At 47.5% G+C, this 21,011-nt stretch overlaps 1 protein-coding gene across 1 annotated transcript in view; it reads left to right on the top strand.

The window, feature by feature from the left end:
* The window catches only part of KSR2 (kinase suppressor of ras 2), a gene marked incomplete at both ends in the record, with an annotated part of 327,481 nt that overhangs the window by 270,165 nt on the left and 36,305 nt on the right, over window positions 1-21,011 (top strand). The window contains one exon of the mRNA XM_080941337.1: window positions 1,500-1,867. Within this exon, the coding sequence (XP_080797463.1) occupies window positions 1,500-1,867 (368 nt within the window). The remainder of the gene's footprint in view (window positions 1-1,499; window positions 1,868-21,011) is intronic.

Genomic DNA, 21,011 nt, shown 5'->3' with positions numbered 1-21,011 from the left:
GGCCGTTCTACTGTGTGCATCCTGGCAGAGCCAGTTGGAGGGAAATTGGCCTGGGATTTGCATTTTTAGGTAAAAAATTAGCTCAGAGCCGGGGAACCGTAAGAGGGATGCGCCCTGCTGCCTTTGAAGCAACGTGCAAGAGCAGGTGAGAGCCTTAAGTAGGCCTACTTGGCAGCTAGGGGAGAAAGTTTAGGGCTTCTGTGGAGACTGATAGGGAAGCAAAAAAAGAAAAATAGGGACTGGCCATCAGGCCTGTCATCTTGGTCCTACTGTGTGCCCTGAGATAAAAGGGCTAGAAGCAGGACTCTAGGAAAGAGGCCTAAATCCCAATCCTAGATGGTACTTATCCCTTAAAACGGATCGTTCCTGGAAGCTGATGTGTCCTGGCTTGATTCTCCTCAGTGTCCCAGATAGCCAACTCATAGACTTGGGGTTCAATGAAGAGGTCACTTTCTGAGGTCATCTTACCAGGGCCTCTAGGACTTCCTACTGGCTTTAGGACCTGCTTCCCCTGACAAGTTCTAAAAGAGTCCAATAGGCAAGACAACCTCATGTTTAGACACAACTACCCCTAGGTGTCCTACATTGATTGCTCACAACCCCAGGAGTCATACAGTCGAAATCCTGCAGACCTGCGGGTGCTGACTTGGTAGATCTGGAACGGGCCTGATAATCTTACTCCAGCAACCCGAGAGGAAGCTTGATGTAGGCAGTCAGGCCAGTGCTGGGAACTTCAGGATTCCTCCCCTCGCTTACAGCTCCACACCACTCCCTAGGGGAAAATTTATCTTCTGCTTTATAATGAGATAAATGGGACCAATTTTCCCAAGGTCACATGGCCAGAGGCCAGCTCACTAGCTCTTAGTGCCCGGTACATTGTCTTTGGTGTCTCCCAGCCACCTGGTCTTAAAAGAGCCACAGAACTTGGAACGGTGACCTCCGCCAATCCTCGAATCCATTCCAAATTTCCCCGGAGGAAGCTGACAGACAGACAACCATGTTGATGTTTGTCCAGGGTCACATGAAGAGACACACACTACATTCATCTTTGTTGTGGATACACATACTGTAGGCAAGTCAAACTCTGGTAGAAATAGGAAGGACGTTGGATTGCAGGGATCCAGAAACCTGAATCTGAACTCTCTGTCCCTCTGCTTGGCTGTGATGAAACTTTGGGCCTCCCAGGGTGGCCAACAGCCCAGTTTGCTCAGGATTGACAGGGGTCACTTGCAGTGTGAAAACTACAAAGTCCTGCCAAACCAGAACGGCTAGTCCCCTTAGCTTTTCTCTCCTCTCTTAGCACAAAACAGTGGGACCACTTGATGCTCCTTTAAGTCTCTCGGTGTGGTTTGATTCTAATTCAAAGACACCCAGGGAATCTGCAGTGTCTGTATATGTCAATATGGAGAAATATCCCAATCTCTGCAGCATACACAGTACCCTGGGGAGGGTGGAGCTGGGATGGCCATGACTCTGAGCTTTCTCCCTTCGGGCTGTAGAACGAAGAAGGCCATGACGAAGCGGAGGAGTCTGAGGACGAGTTTGAAGAGATGAACCTGTCCCTCCTCTCAGCCCGGAGCTTCCCACGCAAGGCTAGCCAGACCAGCATCTTCCTTCAGGAGTGGGACATCCCGTTTGAACAGCTAGAGATCGGCGAGCTCATCGGGAAGGGCCGCTTCGGGCAGGTCTATCACGGACGCTGGCATGGCGAGGTAGCCATCCGGTTGATTGACATAGAGAGGGACAATGAGGACCAGCTCAAGGCCTTCAAGCGGGAAGTGATGGCCTACAGGCAGACAAGGCATGAGAATGTGGTGCTCTTCATGGGAGCCTGCATGAGCCCACCCCACTTGGCCATTATCACCAGGTCAGTCTCGTGGGCTCCAATGGGGATGTCTTGGGGCTTTGTGTATGTTAGTAGTGTCTTCAGTTCTCCATCCACGGTTCCCTGATGATCTTGTAAGCCCCCAGGAAATTCCTTTAGGGCTTTAGGGGTATTTCACTGGAAGCCAGAAAAAACAGGCGTGACCCTACCCTGCACAGGCCCATCTCTTACGCTCGTGTCTCATTATGTAAAATAAGTGGATTGCTTTAGACATAGGTCAGCCAGCTTGTGTCACATACCCAGTGCTATGTGTAAATCGGCCTCACTGGTCACACAGGCTCTCAGCAAGTTAGTTCTGTGATTGCCTGACAAAACCAGCCATAAATGATATATGGGTGAATTTGTATGACAGTGTTGCAATAAAACTTTATTTATAAACCCAGGTAGTGGGCCAGCCCTGCCCTGGTAGTTTGATCTGAGATGCTGATGACTGTGATCATGGCTCTTGATGGTTTACAGAGCGTTTATGAAACAGTTACTGGCACTGTCCTGAGTATCCTGCATTCATGGGCTGCAGGGGTTTGAGGGTGAGGTGGGGGAGGGTAATTAATAGCGATCGACTTTAAGAAAATGCTAGATGACATCTGATGTAAAACATTGTCCTTCACACACATGTAAACTCCTATACATGGCATGTGAACACACATATACATGCATCCTCCAAAAAAAAAAAAAAAAAAAAAAGATGGGTATATCAGTTTATCTGTATCTGAGTCTGATCCTAGGAACTATAGCTAGATGTGGTGATATGTTCCAAACACAGGAACAGCAAAAGACAGGTTGATTCCTGGGGCTGCCTGGTGAGCCAGCTTAGTCTACTCAGAGAGCTCCAAGTCCCATGAGAGACCCTGACTACAAGAACAAGGTGAACAATACCTGAGAAAGGAAAGCCTCATGCACATGCATATGCTCACACACACACTCACATATATATACACACATACAAGAAGAGGGCACACAGTGGTGACTTTCCCTGGCGAGACGAGACAAGCTTCAGAAAAGCAGAGCACCATCAGTTTGTGGTTGAGCATCTGCAGAGCCATCTTTGTCGTGTTTCTAAATCTTCCCATATTATAGTAGTTGGAACTGGCTACAACTGTGGGATTCTGGGTGTGGACTGGGATGCTAAGCGGCACCTTCTGGTACCAGGGCAAGGCTTGAGCAGGAAAGTCTTGCATGAGTTACCCCTCCGTGGTAGGAGGTGTTGGAGCAGGGGCTACAGGCTCAGCAAAGGCGGAAATGTTTTCAGTCTGTTCCCTTGAGTCTGTTTATTAGACCTCAGTGCCCGGAGAATTATCATGTCTCATGTATCAAATGGCAACTGCCTCTGAAGGTTGGGGACAGCGACAGAGGCCCATGGCTCTCCTTAAACTGTGTGAAGACAGGGGCTCTCATGTCCACCTAAGACAGAAGTAGCTCTCAAGCTATTGATCCAGGACCAGGCTGTTGGGATTGAAGCTATACAGGTTCAATACTGAATAAAGAACTAACTCTGTAGCTCAGTGGCTTCTCTGTGTGCTAAAGATATCCTGAATTGAGCTCCGTTCTGTGGCCGGGCTCCACTGTGTGGTTGTGTTCAGTGGCAACACAGAGGAGCTGGTCAGGCATAGAGGCCTTTATTTGCCCATCAGCTGGTGGGTACTGTCAGCTGGAGTGTCTCAGTTATGATGCACACAGCCTTCAGTTCAGTCATGCCCATGGTGGCCTCTGGGTCCTGGGCACAGCAGGGGGTCAAAGGTTAAAGTTCATGTTCCGGCTGGCATCCATTGGCCAGAGCATCTCCCATGGTGAGCTGGATTCGAGTGGTGGAGAAAGTTGCTCTCAGAATGGCAGGCTTTGCAGGGAGAGGACCATAGATGGTCATCTTTACAGGCCTTTTCAGTGACCCTCGCCGCTCCATTGCACTGCGCTTCTCTCCCATCAGGAAGCAACTTCTCCTCTCCCAGAAGTAAGGAGTCCCTCACTCGAGATATACAAGTCTGGTGACCCATGGGTCTCAGGGACCCATTCATCCCTCATCCCCTCCCTCTTCCCAAACAGTGGCTCATGGCACATTGTACAGACCCTGCTAGCATCCTCGGAAAATGAGCGGCCATTATGAAAATGTACTGCTCACCCCTCAAGCCCAGCTGCGCTGCATCCTTCTGCTATGTGACAGAACTCTGAGCCCCCTCCCTACGTGCCAGAAAAACCCACAGATCAACCCACAGAGATCTCACGAAGCACCCAGCCTTTACCTGCCATCATCATCAGCATAATAATAATAATAATAATAATAATAATAATAATAATATCATCCCTGGCAGCTTTGGGACATATACTTGGTCTATGAAGCATTTGGTATTTTGTTTGAGGATGCCAGATGAACCATGAAGAAGTGGCATTTATTCCCAGATTATTGCAGTGTGGCATATTTATCATGGGAGAGCTTGGTGTGTTCCCCATTTGGCTACATCTACTTGTTGGTCCTTAAGAGTAACCATCTGAACGTTCTGCTTGAAACCAGATATCTGAGTAATTTGATTAATCATCTGCATTCACATGACTGGCTGTTAGAGGTTGGTTGTTGGAAGCTAGCCAACTGACTAGAATAATTCTGGGACCTTGGTTTTATTTTTACAGGGAGTATAAGACCAGATAATTGTCTGGCATATTCTAGAGAGATCGACAATGATGTGTTCTACCAATTAGTAATTATCATTAGAGCTAACAAGTATTTCTGAGCTTGGTCTCCTTGTAAAGCCATATGCTTGGCTCTCAGGAAATGAACAATAACTAGTCAGTTATCCGGTCACTATAGCCACAGACAATTCAAATCTGGATAGCTAAATTATTTTACGATTGGGTCATTATGGAATTACTGCAAAGCAGCCAGCAGCCTGCACATTTGCTCATGTTGAAAACTCCAAGTGGCATTGAAGGGCCCATATTGAAGGATTTGATTGACAGTGGCCCCCATCCTTCAGCCCGGCTGTGGAGTTTCCTCAGTTCCTGCATCTGTGGGATGAGTGGGCCGAAGCAGGTGTTTGTCCCAACTCTGACAAAAATGCTTTGGATCTCTGGGAATGAGCTGTCTGCTGGGAACAGCTTGGGGCAGCAGCAGCTTTCTGGGAGAGGTCTGTCTAGACCTTATACATCCACTGAGGGATCAAGGCTTATCAAATGGAGATTCTTGGAAGCTGCCATGTTCTGTTCTCATCATGTTACCCTGTGTGGCATCAGATAGCTCCCCCTGGGTCCCTTGAGACTCACTACTAAACTTATGTGGAGGCCTGGTCTGGGTGGAGGTGTGGCCTGAGGTGGAGGTGTGGTCTGAGGTGGAGGTGTGGTCTGAGGTGGAGGTGTGGCCTGAGGTGGAGGTGTGGCCTGAGGTGGAGGTGTGGTCTGAGGTGGAGGTGTGGTCTGAGGTGGAGGCATGTTCTGTGTGGAGCCATGGTTTTGAAAAGAGGTGTATTGCCTTTTCTACAATGGCTTCTGGCTTCTTCCTCCATCTCAAGGCCAGTAGCAACAGGGTGTCTCGTTTCCATGGTTATATCAACTGCTTTGGTTAGACCTACTTTGGCTTCCCATGTGATGGGACAGTTACATTTAGGGCCCACCCAGATCATCTGGAACCACCGCACATCTGTAAAGTCCCCCTTTGACATCCAAGGTAGTCATTGCTGGGCATCTCCAGGAACTGGGGGTAGCACTGAAATAGAATTGACTGAAGAAGAGATGTTCATCATCAGAAAGGTGGAGGGGGCATAGCCCAGAAGAGTGTCCAGCAAGTGCAAAGGCCCTGATGCTGGAAGACTAGCGGAGAGCAATGGAGGAGGGAGAGAGGGCTAGGAGAAGGAACACAAGATGCCGGGTCACTGCAGAGCCACAAAGGCTATAGACAGGAGCGTGGAGTTTGAGAAACCGTAGCACGGCTTTACAGAGCTGTGTTCACCGCTCTGGGGACTTCCTATTAGGCCAGGCCAGTGGCTCTTCAGCCTGCTGATTTGATGTGTTCAAATCCCCACTGCGGAGCAGGGGTGGCCGTAGAAGAGCAGCTATGGTGCCATCTTGGATGCTGACTTGATATTTTCCACCTTTGTTGGGTACCTAGGGACATGTTGCCAAGGACAGTGGTAAGATGGAATAAGGTGTAGGCGTGCCGTCTAAGCACTGGACCCCTTGGAAGGAGATTTTAAAACTTCTCATTTGGCACATGCCATCCATCCTCTCCCTGACTTCTGGGGTCCTGAGGAGACCACTTAGTCCTGTGAGGATGACCTGGGACCAGGAAGCAGTAAAGTCCCAGGGGCCTCATTCACAGCATTTAAATCCAACAGGCAACAGGAGCTCGGCCACAGATTGTTTATGCCCAACTCCAAATCTGTTTCTCAGGCTTTCAAATCCAATCACACCACGATGTCAGATCTGACAGACAGGCAAATAGGCTCAGAGCCCCTCACAGCCTCTCCTGGAGACGGTTCACTTGATGCTTGGGTGAGATTTTAGCTTGCTGCTTTTTCCCTCTGTAACTTGGAGGCTTGTACCTTTCAAGTTAGTTTCCTTTCTTCAGACCAGTTTTGAGTACCCTATATATAACATCCAAGAATGGGGGGGTGGGCTGAGCCATGACGATTTTATACCCCCCCAACACACACACACACACACACACACACACACACACACACACCATCCAGTGGCTTTGTGTTCCTTTACTGTTTAGAAAGGCTGAATTGATTTCCTTTTATGAATCTCAGCTGAAAGGACTTTTTTTTTTCTGTCAGCGGCTGCCTTTAATTGTGTGCTGTGCAGGACTTTTGTGCAGGAAGGCTCTATAAATGCCTATCGTCATCAGCCCATCAGATGAGCCTCCTCTTGGGTACAATTGCTTATGCCCAACTATAAACCAGTCACGTGACCAGCTGAGGCCTCTGCCTGGCTGAGGATTATCGCTTCTTTCTGCTCACTGCCCCCTCATGTCTCCAAGATGCCGGATTCATGTGTGTGACATCTGTCATCACCTCAGAAATATTTGGTCTTACTGCCCAGGAGATAACTCCGTGGTTGTTAAAAATACAAACCAGATAAAGAATAACTGTGCACAGAACCCAGACGGCCAGAGAGCCACACATGTGATGTGGGAGCTCTTTGCCAAGTAAGCCTCAAACCAGGAAATGCCCAGGGGTGGGGTTGGGGGAGAAAATCTCACTGGGTAGCATAAGTACCTGAGTCAGAGTTGCGGAATTTATTACAGTTGCCACATGTGCAGGTAATTCTAGCATGAGGGTTGGGGGCAGAGAGGGGAGGAGCCCAGGGATCCCAGGCCAAGCAGTCTAGACTAATTTGTGGGCTCCAGATAGTGAGAGATCTTTTCTCAAAGGAGGTGGATGGGAACGACTCTGGAAGTTGATTTCTGGCCTGTGCACATTCACACATACGTGTTTGAAACATAAAAGAAAAACAAACAAACAAACAAAAAAAGCCCAACAAATCGATAAGAATGATCCAGGTGGCTTTTTCCATTTGTGGAGAGATGATCCTCACCCTACCACACACGAGAGTCACAGGTCCCTTCACCTAGTTGAGGGAAGAGACAATGCATAAAGGTTCACATTGGGGGTCGCTATGTGTCTACAAGTACCTCATGCCCCTTCGTGCATACACCATTGGCTCACACCGAAGCCCTTGGGCATATCCAGTGGCAAGAGAGGCTCCGAAATAGCAGTGTTTCCAGGAAACATGAAATGGTGAACAGCCAGGGAGGCATTGGGGTGAGCCTTGGAAGGTTAACCCCACGCCTGGTTCCTGTTTGGCTCTTCCTGCTTGCTTGACTGTCCCTACTTGGCCAGTCCTCTAATCCCAACATAAACAGTGCTACCTCTCTTCCTTTCTAGAATGGTCGGTTGACAAGTGCCCTAGTTGGCATCTGTGATTTCTACCAAACTCATGGTAAACTTTTCTTTGATCTATTTCAGACTCCTTCTCCCTCCCTTCCCACGTGTCGCAGTTTCTTTATTTATAAAATTGCTGTGGTGTTCATATCTTTTGGAAGATAGGGATAAGAAGATAGGGCCAATGAGATGGCTCAGTGTAAAGGCGTATGCCACCAAGCTAAAAAGTTGTGTTCCGTTCTCATAACCCAAATGGTAGAAACACTGATTTCTGCAAGCTGTCCTCAGTCTGAGCTACAAGTACGCACGCACACACGCACGCACGCACGCACACACGCATGCATTGCCCCAGCTCTGCAGGAGGCTGAGGCAGGCGGACTGTAAGTTCTAAGACTGTTTGGCCTCAGAACAAGATCAAGGCCAACCTAGATAACTTAGGGAAACCTTATCTTAAAAATACAAAATGGAGACAGAAAAGACCCTTGGCTCAGAATGTAACATCCACAAGATTCAGTTCCCAGTATCACAAGAAAGAAGGAAGGAAGGTAAGAAGGTAGGAAGGAAGGAAAGAAAAAAGAAAGAGAAAGAAGACAGACAGACAAGACATGTCTTGCAAAAAGACAAGAGCAGTTTCTGCAGCTAAGGTTTGCTATATAGCTTTGGATGGGTTACTTTTATTTCTCTATTAAAAATGCGAAGGAGGAAAGTTCTATTTTGGTTCCTTGTTTCAGATGGTTTTCGGTCTAACACGGAGGGTAGGCTGTGCCCTCCGCACAGGGTCAGGAGGCTTTGCTGCAGGACTGGTCCCTCAGCAGCGGCAGCCAGGAAGCAGAGAAAGGTGACAGGAAGTGTGGAGGAGCCAACCTTTAAACTAGCGCTCACTTCCTCCAGCCAGCCTCAGCTCTCAAAATGGTGCTACAAGCCAGGAACTGGGCAGGCCTTCAAGGCATAGGTGCGTGAGGACATTTCAGATTCAAACCATGTGTTTCTTGATGATGTGGTTGTGATAAGGGCCGTAGGTCTAATAGCACCTGGGAGAAGGAGGCTATCTTTCTTGGCACCACAAACGTGATGCTCGAGGTCCCTATTGAATGACACATGGCAATGGCTGGGCTTGGAAGACTCAACTTCCTGTCTGACCTCTGCCCCTGGCTGGTCCCTTGGCTGGGTGGCTTCTCTCCCCTCAGCACTGGGCCATCCGAAGGAAGGAATAATGAGCTGCGTCCACTGGCCTCCAGCTGAGCAGAGAGCTTGGAGCTAGAAATAACAGTGCGTGACTCATCTGGGAGGACGTGGCGATTGAAGCCGTGGCCCTCAGTCGCTGTGGTCATCCAGGGAGGCGAGAAGGGTCACCTGAGGACAAAGGCTGGAGCACCCATCGCTCCGAGTGGTCTGATGGCCAATGGAGGCAGCTCATCTTTTAGAGGGCCCAGGAGACAGCCGTCTGGGTGGGTGGGGGCAACTGGAAGACGGCATATCTGGGAAAGCAACCTAACATGGGTGCCACAGTGAGCTGCCTCTGTTGTTTCCTGCTTTGTTCTTATTGGGCAGGACGTGGGGCACCGCTGTCACCGAGTATCGTAGTTATCTTACTTTGTTGGTTGGCTCATCTTCTGACTTTTCCCCTGCATCCTCTTCCTCAGAGTGCCAGGGCTTCAGCTGTTTGGCTTGCCTCTGTATCTTCAACCTTCAGTCTGTTCATTTTCATGTACTTGTCAAATTAATGAGTAACAATTACATATATGGATCTGTATGTGTATATATGTGTAAATATGTATATGTGTATATATATGTATATATGTGTATGTATGTATATATGTATATTTGTGTGTATGTATCTATATATGTATATATGTATATGTGTATTTGTGAATATGTATGTGTTATATGTCTATACATGTTTATGTGTATGTGTATATGTATATGTATATCTATATGTGTCTGTGTATATGTATAAGTGTAAATGTGTACATAGGTGTATGTATATATGTGTATATATGTGTATGTATATACATATGTATATATGTATATGTGTATTGATATATGTATATGTGTATATATGTGTGCATATATGTATATGTGTATTTGTGTATATGAATGTATGTATATGCATATATGTCTATACATGTTTATGTGTATATGTATATATGTGTTATGTGTGTATATGTGCATATGTATTTTTGTATATGTGTGTATGTGTGTATATGTATATGTGTATGTGTATATGTGTATACGTGTATTGTGTATGTATATGGGTGTGTGCATGTGTATATGTGTATGTGTGTGCATATATATATATATATATATATATATATATATATATATATATATTTGTGTGTGTGTATGTATGTATGTATGTATGTATATTTGTATATTCCTAGTCTGGGTAGCCTGTGCCTCTGAGCAAGTGTAGCAGGGATGGAACTCTTTGGTTTGTGTTTCTAAGGAATGGCAATGTATAGAATTAGAGTCTGGACTCAGGGGTTGGGCTAAGGGATGGAGACATAATGGTGACAGAAAGAGATGCTGGCAGTGTGATCATAGAATACAGGTGACCCTAGAACACTTGCCAAACATCCGTCATATGTAGACCTATGTTCTGAAGCTGGGACTTCTGAGAAAGACGCTTCAGGCTCTCATGGGACTCATAGGTGCAATTCACTGGCTGAGTCTCCTGTGTCATGATCTACACCATGACCCAGAGCTGGCCTGTTATTCAACCAAGTAACTGCTGAATGGGTAGGATAAGAGTGTCACTGGGCTGTCAGGGTACCCGAGTTTGATCCCCAGTACCCACAAAAAAAGCCAGGAGGACCTCTAGCAGTCTAGAGGTCCAGGCTCAGACTGGTTAGTTGGTGAGCTCCAGGTTTAGCAAGAAACCCTGCCTCAAAAACAGGATGGAGAGCAGGTGAGGAAAGACATCAGATCTGTGGCTTCTCTGCATATACACACATACATACACACACATACAAACACATATACACATACATATGTACAGACATATATACATATGTGCATACATACACAACAGATTCATATATACACATGCACACATACATACACACAAGCACACATACCACACATGTATACATATGCATACACACATACACACAAACGTACATACATACCACACATGTATACATATACATACACACACACACACACACATACACACACACACACACGTGTGTTATTCCTAATAGAAAGGCTAACATGGAAAGGCCCAGAGACTTCAGGAGTCCTGAACAGTAGTGTATTGGGGACATGAGAAAAGCTAAGGAAACCAACCGGTGACCCATTTTAAAGAACCTAGCAAGGGAGGCTAAGAAGTTTGAGTCTCTCTGTAGAGATGAAAGGGAAGCCATCTGAAGATGGAACCCTGGAGGTGGTACAGTCTAGCTGAGTTATTAGAGAGCCCACTGGGGGCATTCCTCACATCAGGAGCCCTCCAGGTTGGATGGTCGATGTGCTCCTCTCCCACACATGGTGTGGACAGTCATTGTTGGTCCTGATCGGAAATGAGCAGGCATGCTTACAAGTTTCAATGTTCTGGCTTTTAAAACCTGGCTGGCCTGCTTCAGTTCGGAGAGAGCAGCCGAGAGCTGGCATCTTTTGGAACCACAAGTGTTTTCAACAGCTTCCACTGTTTCTCAGAGTTAAAAATAGCCTGTTGCGTTCCCGTGTTTTGAAGGCAAGCGTGGGCACCATCAGGCCCTTCATGTGTGTTCCAGAGAGTTCCAGGCCGGTCTCCTCCGTGTTGATGGCAGGCAGTGGTTAAACAATGATAGGGGAGTTTGTGGTAGAGAGGGCTCCATGGAGAGAGACAAAGTTGGAAGGAACACCTGCCAAGACCCCCCCTTCCCCGGCCCCTCTTCAACCCCCGTCCCCACTCCTTTTCCCCCAGCCTTGTCCCCCAACTTCATCTGGTTTGCTTGTCTGTTAATGGTGTTGGGGACAAGATGAGTCTCATCTACTTCGGAGGGCCATTCAAATGACTCGGGGGCAGAGAAATCAGCAGCAACCGGTATCTGTATGAAGGTTGATCAGATGGCAGGGAGCTGGCTTTTAATTATTATTTTGCTCAAGGGCATCCAGTTGACATAAAGTTCAGATCCGAAAGTGTTTCCAGCTCTCGAGCTCCTGGATTTGGCTTGATGTCTTCTCAACCCAGTTTCTATCGCCCGGTTCCTGCTCTGTCTTTGCTTTGGCCCCATCTGATTATGTTTAGGATAATTAAGCTCATATATCAAATAGTAAATAGATATTGACCATTTGTCACAGCAAGTATGAGGATGGATTGAACACCGTGACTCTGCTCCTCTGGATCAATGGGAAGACACGGGGCTAGATAAATCCTGATCATGACTGACAAGAGGGAAATCGATAGTCGTATTAATATATGCACCCAGACCATCGATCTTCCAGCTGAAAGTGGGACTTGGTTAGATAGGGGAACCAGAGATGGGAGGGAAGGCAGACAGACAGTCGGACCAGCTGGCTGAGGATCTCAGATAGGAAGTATCCACTCTGTGCTTATGAGTGTGCGTAGAAAGGCAGGGAGGGGTGTTCTTAAGGAGAAACAACACTCAGTATTCATGTCCCCCCTTCTTTGCTCAGAAATCCTTTCTGCCCATGGGCAGTGTGATTCTTGTTAGCCTTTGGCCCTGGGATGCTGCGGGAAGAGGAGAGAGAGAGGAGAGAAGTAATGGGTTGTCTGGGATACCACATGCTATAGGTTCCAGTGACCCACAGTGTCAAAGAGATTGCTCTATCCCATTTGCCTGGGAAGCAGGGTCAAAAGATTTGGGGTGTGGTAACTGAGTGTGTGGTCCCTCTGAGATGAGCAGGGACCTTAGTAAGCTGGCCTCTAGTAAGACCTGCATTAGGATATTAGAGTCCCAAGGCTGAGTCTCACGTATGAATGTGTGTCAGAATGCCTTAGGCCAGTAGTTCTCAACCTTCCTAACACTGGGACCCTTTAATATGGTTCCTCAGGTTGTGGTAACTTCCAATCATAAAATTATTTTATTGCTACTTCATAACTGTAATTTTGCTGCTGTTGTGAATTGTAATGTAAATCTCTGTGTTTTCTGACAGCCTTGGGCGACCCCTGTGAAAGTCATTTGACAACCCCTCCCAAAAGGGTCACTACCAACAGGTTGAGAACCGCTGCCCTGGGGAGGTTTCTGAATGCTGACTGCTTCTCTATCCATCCAGAAGTTCTAGTCTCTGTGGCAAGACCTGAGGATTTGCATTGGTGGGTGTGTGAATTGGTGGGTGTGTGAATTGGTGGGTGTGTGAATTGGTGGGTATGTAAATTGGTGGGTGTGAATTGGTGGGTGTGTGAATTGATGGGTGTGTGAACTGCCTCAGTCCCCTCAGTGTTAGGTGTGTATGTATGTGACATCCATGGACAGCTTACTGGAGTTGGTCTTCCCGTTTCATCATGAGTCTCAGGGATCAAACATGACTGATCACTCTTGGCAACAGACACCTTTACCCTCTGAGCCATCATGCCAGCCCCCTAGGGGCTGGTGTTCTCAACAGTGTCCAAGGGTCCTCTCAAGCAGTGGGGGTGCAGCAGGATGGGGAAATTCACTTTGAGAAGCAGTAGCCCCAGGCTCAGACAGAAGAGGAGAGTTTGAAAGGTGTTTGATTACAGGACACTAGAGGTCTGGAGAAAGCAGGGAGAGGGTCATCCGGGAGCCTGGAACAGTATAACATGAGAACAGTCAGGTTCCAGGGCCTGAGATGTGAAGGATGGAGAAGGCACAACTGAAAAAAAAAAAAAAAAAAAAAAAAAAAAAAAAAAAAAACCCTTCAAGGACACTGGCAACATTAGCATCGGGTTGGTCATTGGTGTCACTGTGTACCAACTTCCTGCCCCCATGGGACACTGCAATGTCTGACAGTTCCATCTCTGGCCCCGGGAGCAAACCGTGTCCATTTCTAGGAGGAGTCACGGGTCACGCAGGGGCAGGGGTGGGGCTCCTCACCCTCCCAACCAGGTGGACAGTGAGGTTGTCTCGGTGTAGAGAGGAAGTGTCATGGAGGGCAGAGGGCACAGCTGATAGGGCATCCTGGGAATGGCTCCTGGCAGGCAATAGCTTTGTTAGTCACAGTGCCGTGAAGGGGCACCGGGAATATGACAAGTCCACTCCAGGAGGTGTTCCCTCTGGGGACCCAGCAACAGTGACTTTAGGACGCATCTTGGATGTCCCACTGCCATCATCTTTTCCAAACTAGGAAGGGGGTTGATAGCCTGGCTCGGTTCCTCAGGACAGAAACCAGGATGTCAACTCAGAACCGGCATCCAGTAGACCCCGGAAAGTCTGATCATTTCCTCTTCCCCAGTGCACAGTTACCCTGGTAAAAGGCCGTAGGTCCCTCTGGGGAAGAACTGGAAAAAGGCCAACAGCAAAATATTTAGGTGTCTTTTCAAGATTTTTCCTCGGGGGAACCTGGCCACCCCTTCATTCAAGGGGTTCTGGGTCTGCAAACTGGCTCAAGTCAGGAAATTGGTTCACTGGCTGAGATTGTCTTTTGCCACCATCCAATGTAGCCTTTCTTTCATTTGCTTGAATTTTTTTCTGCTTACACAGATTAAACAGATACGAAGTAGGCTTCCTTTCTATTTCATGCCTGGACACACCATGACTGATTATCCAGTGCCAAAGGTCTAAGTCATGTCATTATAAATTTCACCTCTCCTGTACCGGAGAGTGGACATTTGGAGCAGTCGTTAAGGAGACTGTTGAGTGGCCACTAGACACCAGCATTGTGCCGGGGGTCGTGCAGCTATTGTGTCCTTTGGGTCTTAGAGTCACCTCAGAACTCAGAAGGACGTACAGTGGAGGAGGCAGGGTGTCACCTTGACCCTCTGAAACTCGATCCTGAGCCTGTGGCTCCTAGGTTCTCCCACATCGGGAGTGATCTCAAAGACGGAACCGTTTGCATATTCTTTGCAGGTGCTCCTTCCAAGGCTCTCCCAGGCAGGGTTTGTGGCTCATGTCATTTGTCACACTGAGGTATAGAGTCCATTTTGTGGGAAATCACCACCATCGGAAAAATTGAAATGCCTAACGAGCTCTTAGCTCTCTAAGCTGAGCGTCCACGTGTCCTCCAGTGGCCGGCCTCGTGTGTCACCAGGAAATAGGTGATGATCACCCAGTGGAGAAATGTTTGTGCATCTTTGTTTGTAAGTGTGCCTTTCCTTCTGGCAGTTATTCAGGGTTCTTGGGCCTCAGTTTCCCGGTCTGTATAATGGGAGATAACAGTCCCACCCTTGCAGATTGAAGTGAGGATGAGATGAACCCTGACCTACATCCCGGTGACAGTACCGGACCGATGACAGTACCGGACCACACAAGGCCCGTTTCAGTGCCTGCTCGTCAGAGCCGCTGCCACTAAGGGGCCTCGAGCCCACGGAGCAGCAGAAACACACAGCCCTCATCCCATGCCGTCAGAGCGAATGCTGGAGCCCCAGATGGATGCCTTGGATGAGTGTTCTAGCACTGGCAACACACTGTGTGACCTTGGGTAGGTCACATGGCCTCTCTGAGCCTCTGTGTTTTCATCTGAAGCACAGAGAGGATGCTGCATGCCTCCCTGAATAGACAAGAGGCATCTGAAAACGGACACAAAGCTGGAAACTCTTGAGGGTGACAAGGGCTGTGGAAATATGGAGCTTGATTTTGAATATGTTTGAATCTGCGTATATTGATTATATGTAACATTGGATATTGATTATATGCAACACTGGGTTTCATTATGACATCCGTGTACACTCATGTGAGGAGTTACTGTGTTTACCGCAAGTCCTCTTTTTGCTTCCTTTTTCTAATGTGTCTATCTTTAAGTAACTTGGTACTTAGGAAATGATGGCCACGTGCCCACCCTTTCTTCAGGAAAGGAAGAGTCTGCCTTTGCTCTGAGGATGAGTGAGGAGAAGCAGGGGGCCTTCCCCAGCCCTCCACCAGCTCCCCCTCTCTGGCCACAGCAGACAGGCTCGGGGCTGAGAAATCGCTCCTACTTTTAATCAAAAGGTTTGTCTCAAAGTTCTCTTCAAACAAGGATTCCGTTTCTTCTAGGTGTTCAAAAGCCTCAGAGAAACGCCACAGAGGGGCGAGATCAGACTGCTTCAAAAGCAGAGGTGGGCCCCTGAGTATCTGCACACCACCCCCAGCCACACCCATCCCTCCGAGGCAGTTATTAGCATGGCCTTCTGGGACTCACAGCCCCAGATCAAGGAGTCTCTGTGGACTTGTTCGGAGGTGTTTGTAGACCATTGAGGGTTGCTCTCTGCTCTTGATCACCAGGCTCTGATTCCTCTCCAAGCGAGCGGGGCTACCTCTGACAGCTCTCAGAACTGCAGGTGGCTGCGTGCTGTGGCTCAGAGAGCTGACGTTCTATGTTGTCAATAAAAACAGAGCCTGGGCTCTCTGGCCTCACGGCCAAACCGTGTGCACACAGGAACTCTGCTCACAGCCCCCGGACTGGTGCATCTTTGACATCCCTCTGTGGAAGAGGGCGGACATGGGGCCGCACACATAGAAGGTGGGTTTCCTATCAGAGGTTGAAGCCATGCAGAAGGGCATGGGAAAAGGAGAGGCCTGGGGTCAAGGTCCCTCCCTCTCCATCTATTCCAGCTCCCAGTTTTTTTGTTTTATGAAACGATCATGTCAGTCTCCACTTTTTCCCCAGCGGAGTCACCCACTTCCTGGTCTGTGTTGTTCCATTGTTCCTGGTCTGCACTGTTTGACCCAAGCAGAGCCCTTGGAAGTGAAGAATTGCTCACCCATCTACCTGTCCCCCTACCCATCCTTCCATTTTCCCATCCTCATTTTTGCAGCCCCTGTCTATTCGTTCATCCACTGATCCTCCCATCCCTCAGCCTCTATCCCCATTTGTTCACGTGTGCGTTCTCTTTATCCACCCGTGTGTGTGTTTCTCCATCCGTGTCTTCTATCCATTCTCCATCCACACAGCAATCAATCTGGTTCTACTTCTCTGGTCTCCTAGCCACCACTAATATGTCTGCACACCTATATATAAGCACCCATACAGTATCTTTCCTCCTGCTTCTGTATCTGACTACACATCTATCCTCCCATCCACCTACTTATTCAGTATCTGTTGCCTACCTCTCCATCTACATAAATGTAGACATCATTAATCTATCCATCTACCTGTACACCTGTCAAACTATATATTCATTTACTGAGCCCATTCACCTCTCCGTTTACATAAATATAGACATTGTTAATCTATCTATCTATACACCTATCCAATCATGTACCCATCCACCTGTCCAGCTACATAAATGTAGACATCATTAATCTATCCATCTATCTATATACTTATCCAACCATGTACCCATCCACTCATCTACTATCTACCCACCCACCTGTCCATCTACCTTAAAGCATGCACCATTAATCTAACCATATATTCGCAAACTTCTCCACCCATCCATTCAATATCTGCCAACCTCTCCATCCACTCAATAATCATTATCCATCAATCCATCTAACTAGCCATCCATCCATCCATCCATCCATCCATTCATTCATTCATCCATCCATCCATTCATTCATCTACTTTCCCACGAACCTAGTCTAGCCATCAAACAGCAGCCACTGGTTTTCTTTGTCCTATCAGATACAGCATGATGCCATGAAGGAAAAACTGGGGTGTTTTCTCTGGCCCATGATGCAAGCAGACAGCACGCAACGCTTTAAGTCAACTTCTCAAGGCCAAGCACCACGGCTGGCTAAGAAGAGCTTGAGGTTATGATTGTCATCTAGCTGGTCTCACTGGGTTAGAGACAACAGTGGAAAATGTCAATCCATGGCAACCCATCTCACTACACAGTTATGTATGCACAGCCTGAGTCACATTCCAGGTCGGAAACCAAACTGAAGCCCCTTGCCAAAGAAAGACAGGCTGTTGGGGTCCATGCCCCCCCCCTTGGTTTAAACTTAGTAGATGTTTTCACTAGTGAGCACAGTGGGGAGTCTAACACCTTATTTTAGTTTCATACCTGGAGTCCGATAGATAATCAGAGGGCAGTCTTGGGCAGTGTTGGTGAGGGATGAAGGAGCTAAGTTCTTAGGGCCCGAGGTTGCTCAGTGCTGTTACTAAGGGTGATGGAGAGAAGGTGAGGCATTGGGGGTTGCAGACTGGAAGCAAGACTTCTTATTGCTGAATTTCCAGACCATTAACTCCCAACTCGTAATAATTTCTCAACGGCACCTTGCAGTTTATTTGCTCATTATTTATAGAGATTATGTTTGCTAAGCAAATCAGTAGTTCAAACAAGATTACAGCAGGGAGGAGCTTGAACCCACTCAAGAGACCCAGCAGGGGGTGGAGTGGGGGGGCAGTCTTAGCAAAGTTGGCTGGCTGAGGGTAGCTGGGAATACTGAGAATGGGGATAGTCAGCCCTCGAACCCTGGCATCTGTGGATTCCACATGGCCCCTTTAAGGAACACACCTCAGCCTATCACCTACCCCCCTTTGTCTAAAATTGACCTGCTTGTCAATCCAAGTCTTTATTGACTGCCATAGTAAAACCCTTGGTTAACCTGGCGAGAGTATCTCTAGTGGTAAAGTATAGAGTCAGACCCCCTAAAGTCCTTCTTTAATGGAGACAGATGATCATGGAAATTTGGCCTGTGATCCAGAATTCTGGTTTCTTTGAGGAGGATCTCTTAGACTTGGAAGCCTGGTTCCCTCCTGGTCTGGCCATTTGTCCTAGTTTCAAACACCCCAACAACAACAATAACAACAACAAAACAATATGGGGGAGGGAATGGTTGATTTGGTTTCAATCCAAGGTAATAGTCTATCGTTTCAGGGAAGTCAAGGTAGGAACTCAAGCAGCTGTCACATCACGTTCACAGTCAAGAGCAGAGAGGATAAAGGCATCCCTGCTTGCTCTCAGCCCACTTTCTCTAGCTTTGTACAGTTCTAAGGTCCCCAACTAGAGAATGGTGCCGCTCATGGTAGGATGGGTCTTCCGGAATCAATTGACTACCATTACAACTCCCCACAGGTTAATCTCTCACTGGGACTCTCTCTGATATCTAGCTGTTCTTGGGCAAGCCCCTTGGTCTCTGTGAGGCTCACCCTCTGCATCTAGTTCCCTAACCAAAGGTTTTTACTATGATACAAGACTGCGTAGACTTAGATGGACAAGCCAAGGGACAGTGCTTTCCCATGCAGTAGAAGTGGCTTGTTGAAAACTGTTCTCATGGAAGACTGGAAGCAGGAACAGACAAGCTGTCTGGCTTTTCTAGAACCCATGCCCAGCATTGTGGGAATGACGTGGGGGTCATATTCAGCATTCCTGAAGAGGTAGCAAGGCTTTCGTTATTGCACGAAGGTACTCAGGTGACTTCATGAAACACTCCAGAAGAAAAGGCTAAAGCTTTAATTCCTGCAAGGGGACTAGGGTAGAGCGTAGGAGAGGACCTGGGTGGTCCCACTGCCCTATCAGACACACATGACAGATTGTCATTCTTCATTCCCCTCTCCTCAAGGAACCTGGGATTTGTCTGGGCATGCTCAGCAAAGGTCAGAGCCTTCCTCAGAACATCAGTTTCCTCCCAGTCAAACAGGGACAGTAAGACTCCATCCCTCCAGGGTTAGATGGAGGATGGAAAAGGAGAACATCTGCAGCTGACTTAGAACCATGTGTGTAAGGCGAGATCAGTGGGAACTGTGGTTCTGGTAGCCTTGGGGGTTCCCTCCCCCCCCCAAGACTTGCCTTCAGCCAATCCCAGCCTCCTCTCCTCTGCTTAGCTGTGTGACCTAGGACAAGTTACCAAGTGACTTGAGCAGCATCAGGGCACAGAGAGGGTAAGCTTAGCTGTGTGTCCAAGGACAAGTTACAAAGTGACTTACCTTCTCTGTGCCCTGAGGCTGCTCGTTTATCAAATAAGGAATATATAGTACTCACTTCACTGAGCTGTTGTTCATGATTAATTAAGTGCACGGGGAGGGGGCGGGTGGAGAATCAGGCACATCCAAAGATTAGTGGCTATTGTTGTTAACATTGTTGGAAGATGCCTTCTTCTTCATTAATCTCTTGGAAATAACTTAATGCATATTTGCTAAAAGGATGGATGGATGGATGGACACATGGGTAGATGATGGACAGACAAACAGATGGATACATGACTGATGGGTGAATATACAGATGAATGGGTGGATAGTTGGATGGATGGATACATAATTAGTTAATTGCTTAATATGCAAATGAAGAGTATTGGCACACACCTCTCCTAAACATTCTAGAGTTTGTCTACTTCTCCAAAACACCCATCTCAGTACCTCTGATGTGACATGTGAACTGAGCTTGACCCGCCTGTCTGCCACCAGAAGTCACTGTAGATTTGCTCCCTCTCTCTCAGAGAGAGCCATAGGTCCCTAATGGGGTGTTCTCATTCCACCCAGACCGGAAGTCAAGCATTCATTGTTCTCTGGTTTTGAGGTATTGTTTCATGTCCCTCTGGATGCCATCCATAAAGCTGTAGTTCTTGGTACACCTCAGAGAGGTCAGAGCGATAGGCAAGGCTCAGATCCCTGAGGTAAGGATGACACCACCCTGCTATGGAAACCCGAAAAGAATGAGAGTCATGTGACCCCTTTTGTGGGTCCTGAAGGTTATTCCTGGTACGGTATAGATAATACACTTGAAGAGAAAGAAAAGTGGATGCCTTCCCAGAGACCATTGGAATCCAGCTTCTAAAAATGTCCTTAGGGTTGAGGAGATGGCTCAGTTGATAAAGTATCATCCTTCCAAGCATAAAGACCTGAATTTGATTTTAGGACATTTTTTTGTTTTTAAGATTTTGTTTATTTCATGTATGTGTGTATGCACACTGTCCCTGTCTTCAGACACACCAAAAGAGGGCATCGGATCTCATTACAGATGGTTGTGAGCCACCATGTGTGTGCTGGGAACTGAACTCAGGATCTCTGGAAGAACAGTCAGTGCTCTTAACTGCTGAGCCAGCTCTCCAGCCCTAAATTTTTAACAGCCTCCTGGGAAAGATATTAAGTCCAATAATCTCACCCTTTCCCTTAAAGAAGTACCTCATTTTTTTCTCTAACATTCCTACATTCACCACTCCTGCACTTTGGGACCTTTGTAAAATAAGATAAGGGTCACTGGGTCACCAGTCCCAAGATATCTTGAGCGTTGATCTGGTCACCAGGTAACATCTATAGCATGGACTGATTGATCACAG

Source organism: Micromys minutus, assembly GCF_963924665.1.
Source record: "Micromys minutus genome assembly, chromosome: 29".
Lineage (NCBI taxonomy): Eukaryota > Metazoa > Chordata > Mammalia > Rodentia > Muridae > Micromys > Micromys minutus.
The sequence above is the reverse complement of the archived record's forward strand: the minus strand, read 5'-3'. Positions and strand labels throughout refer to the sequence as shown.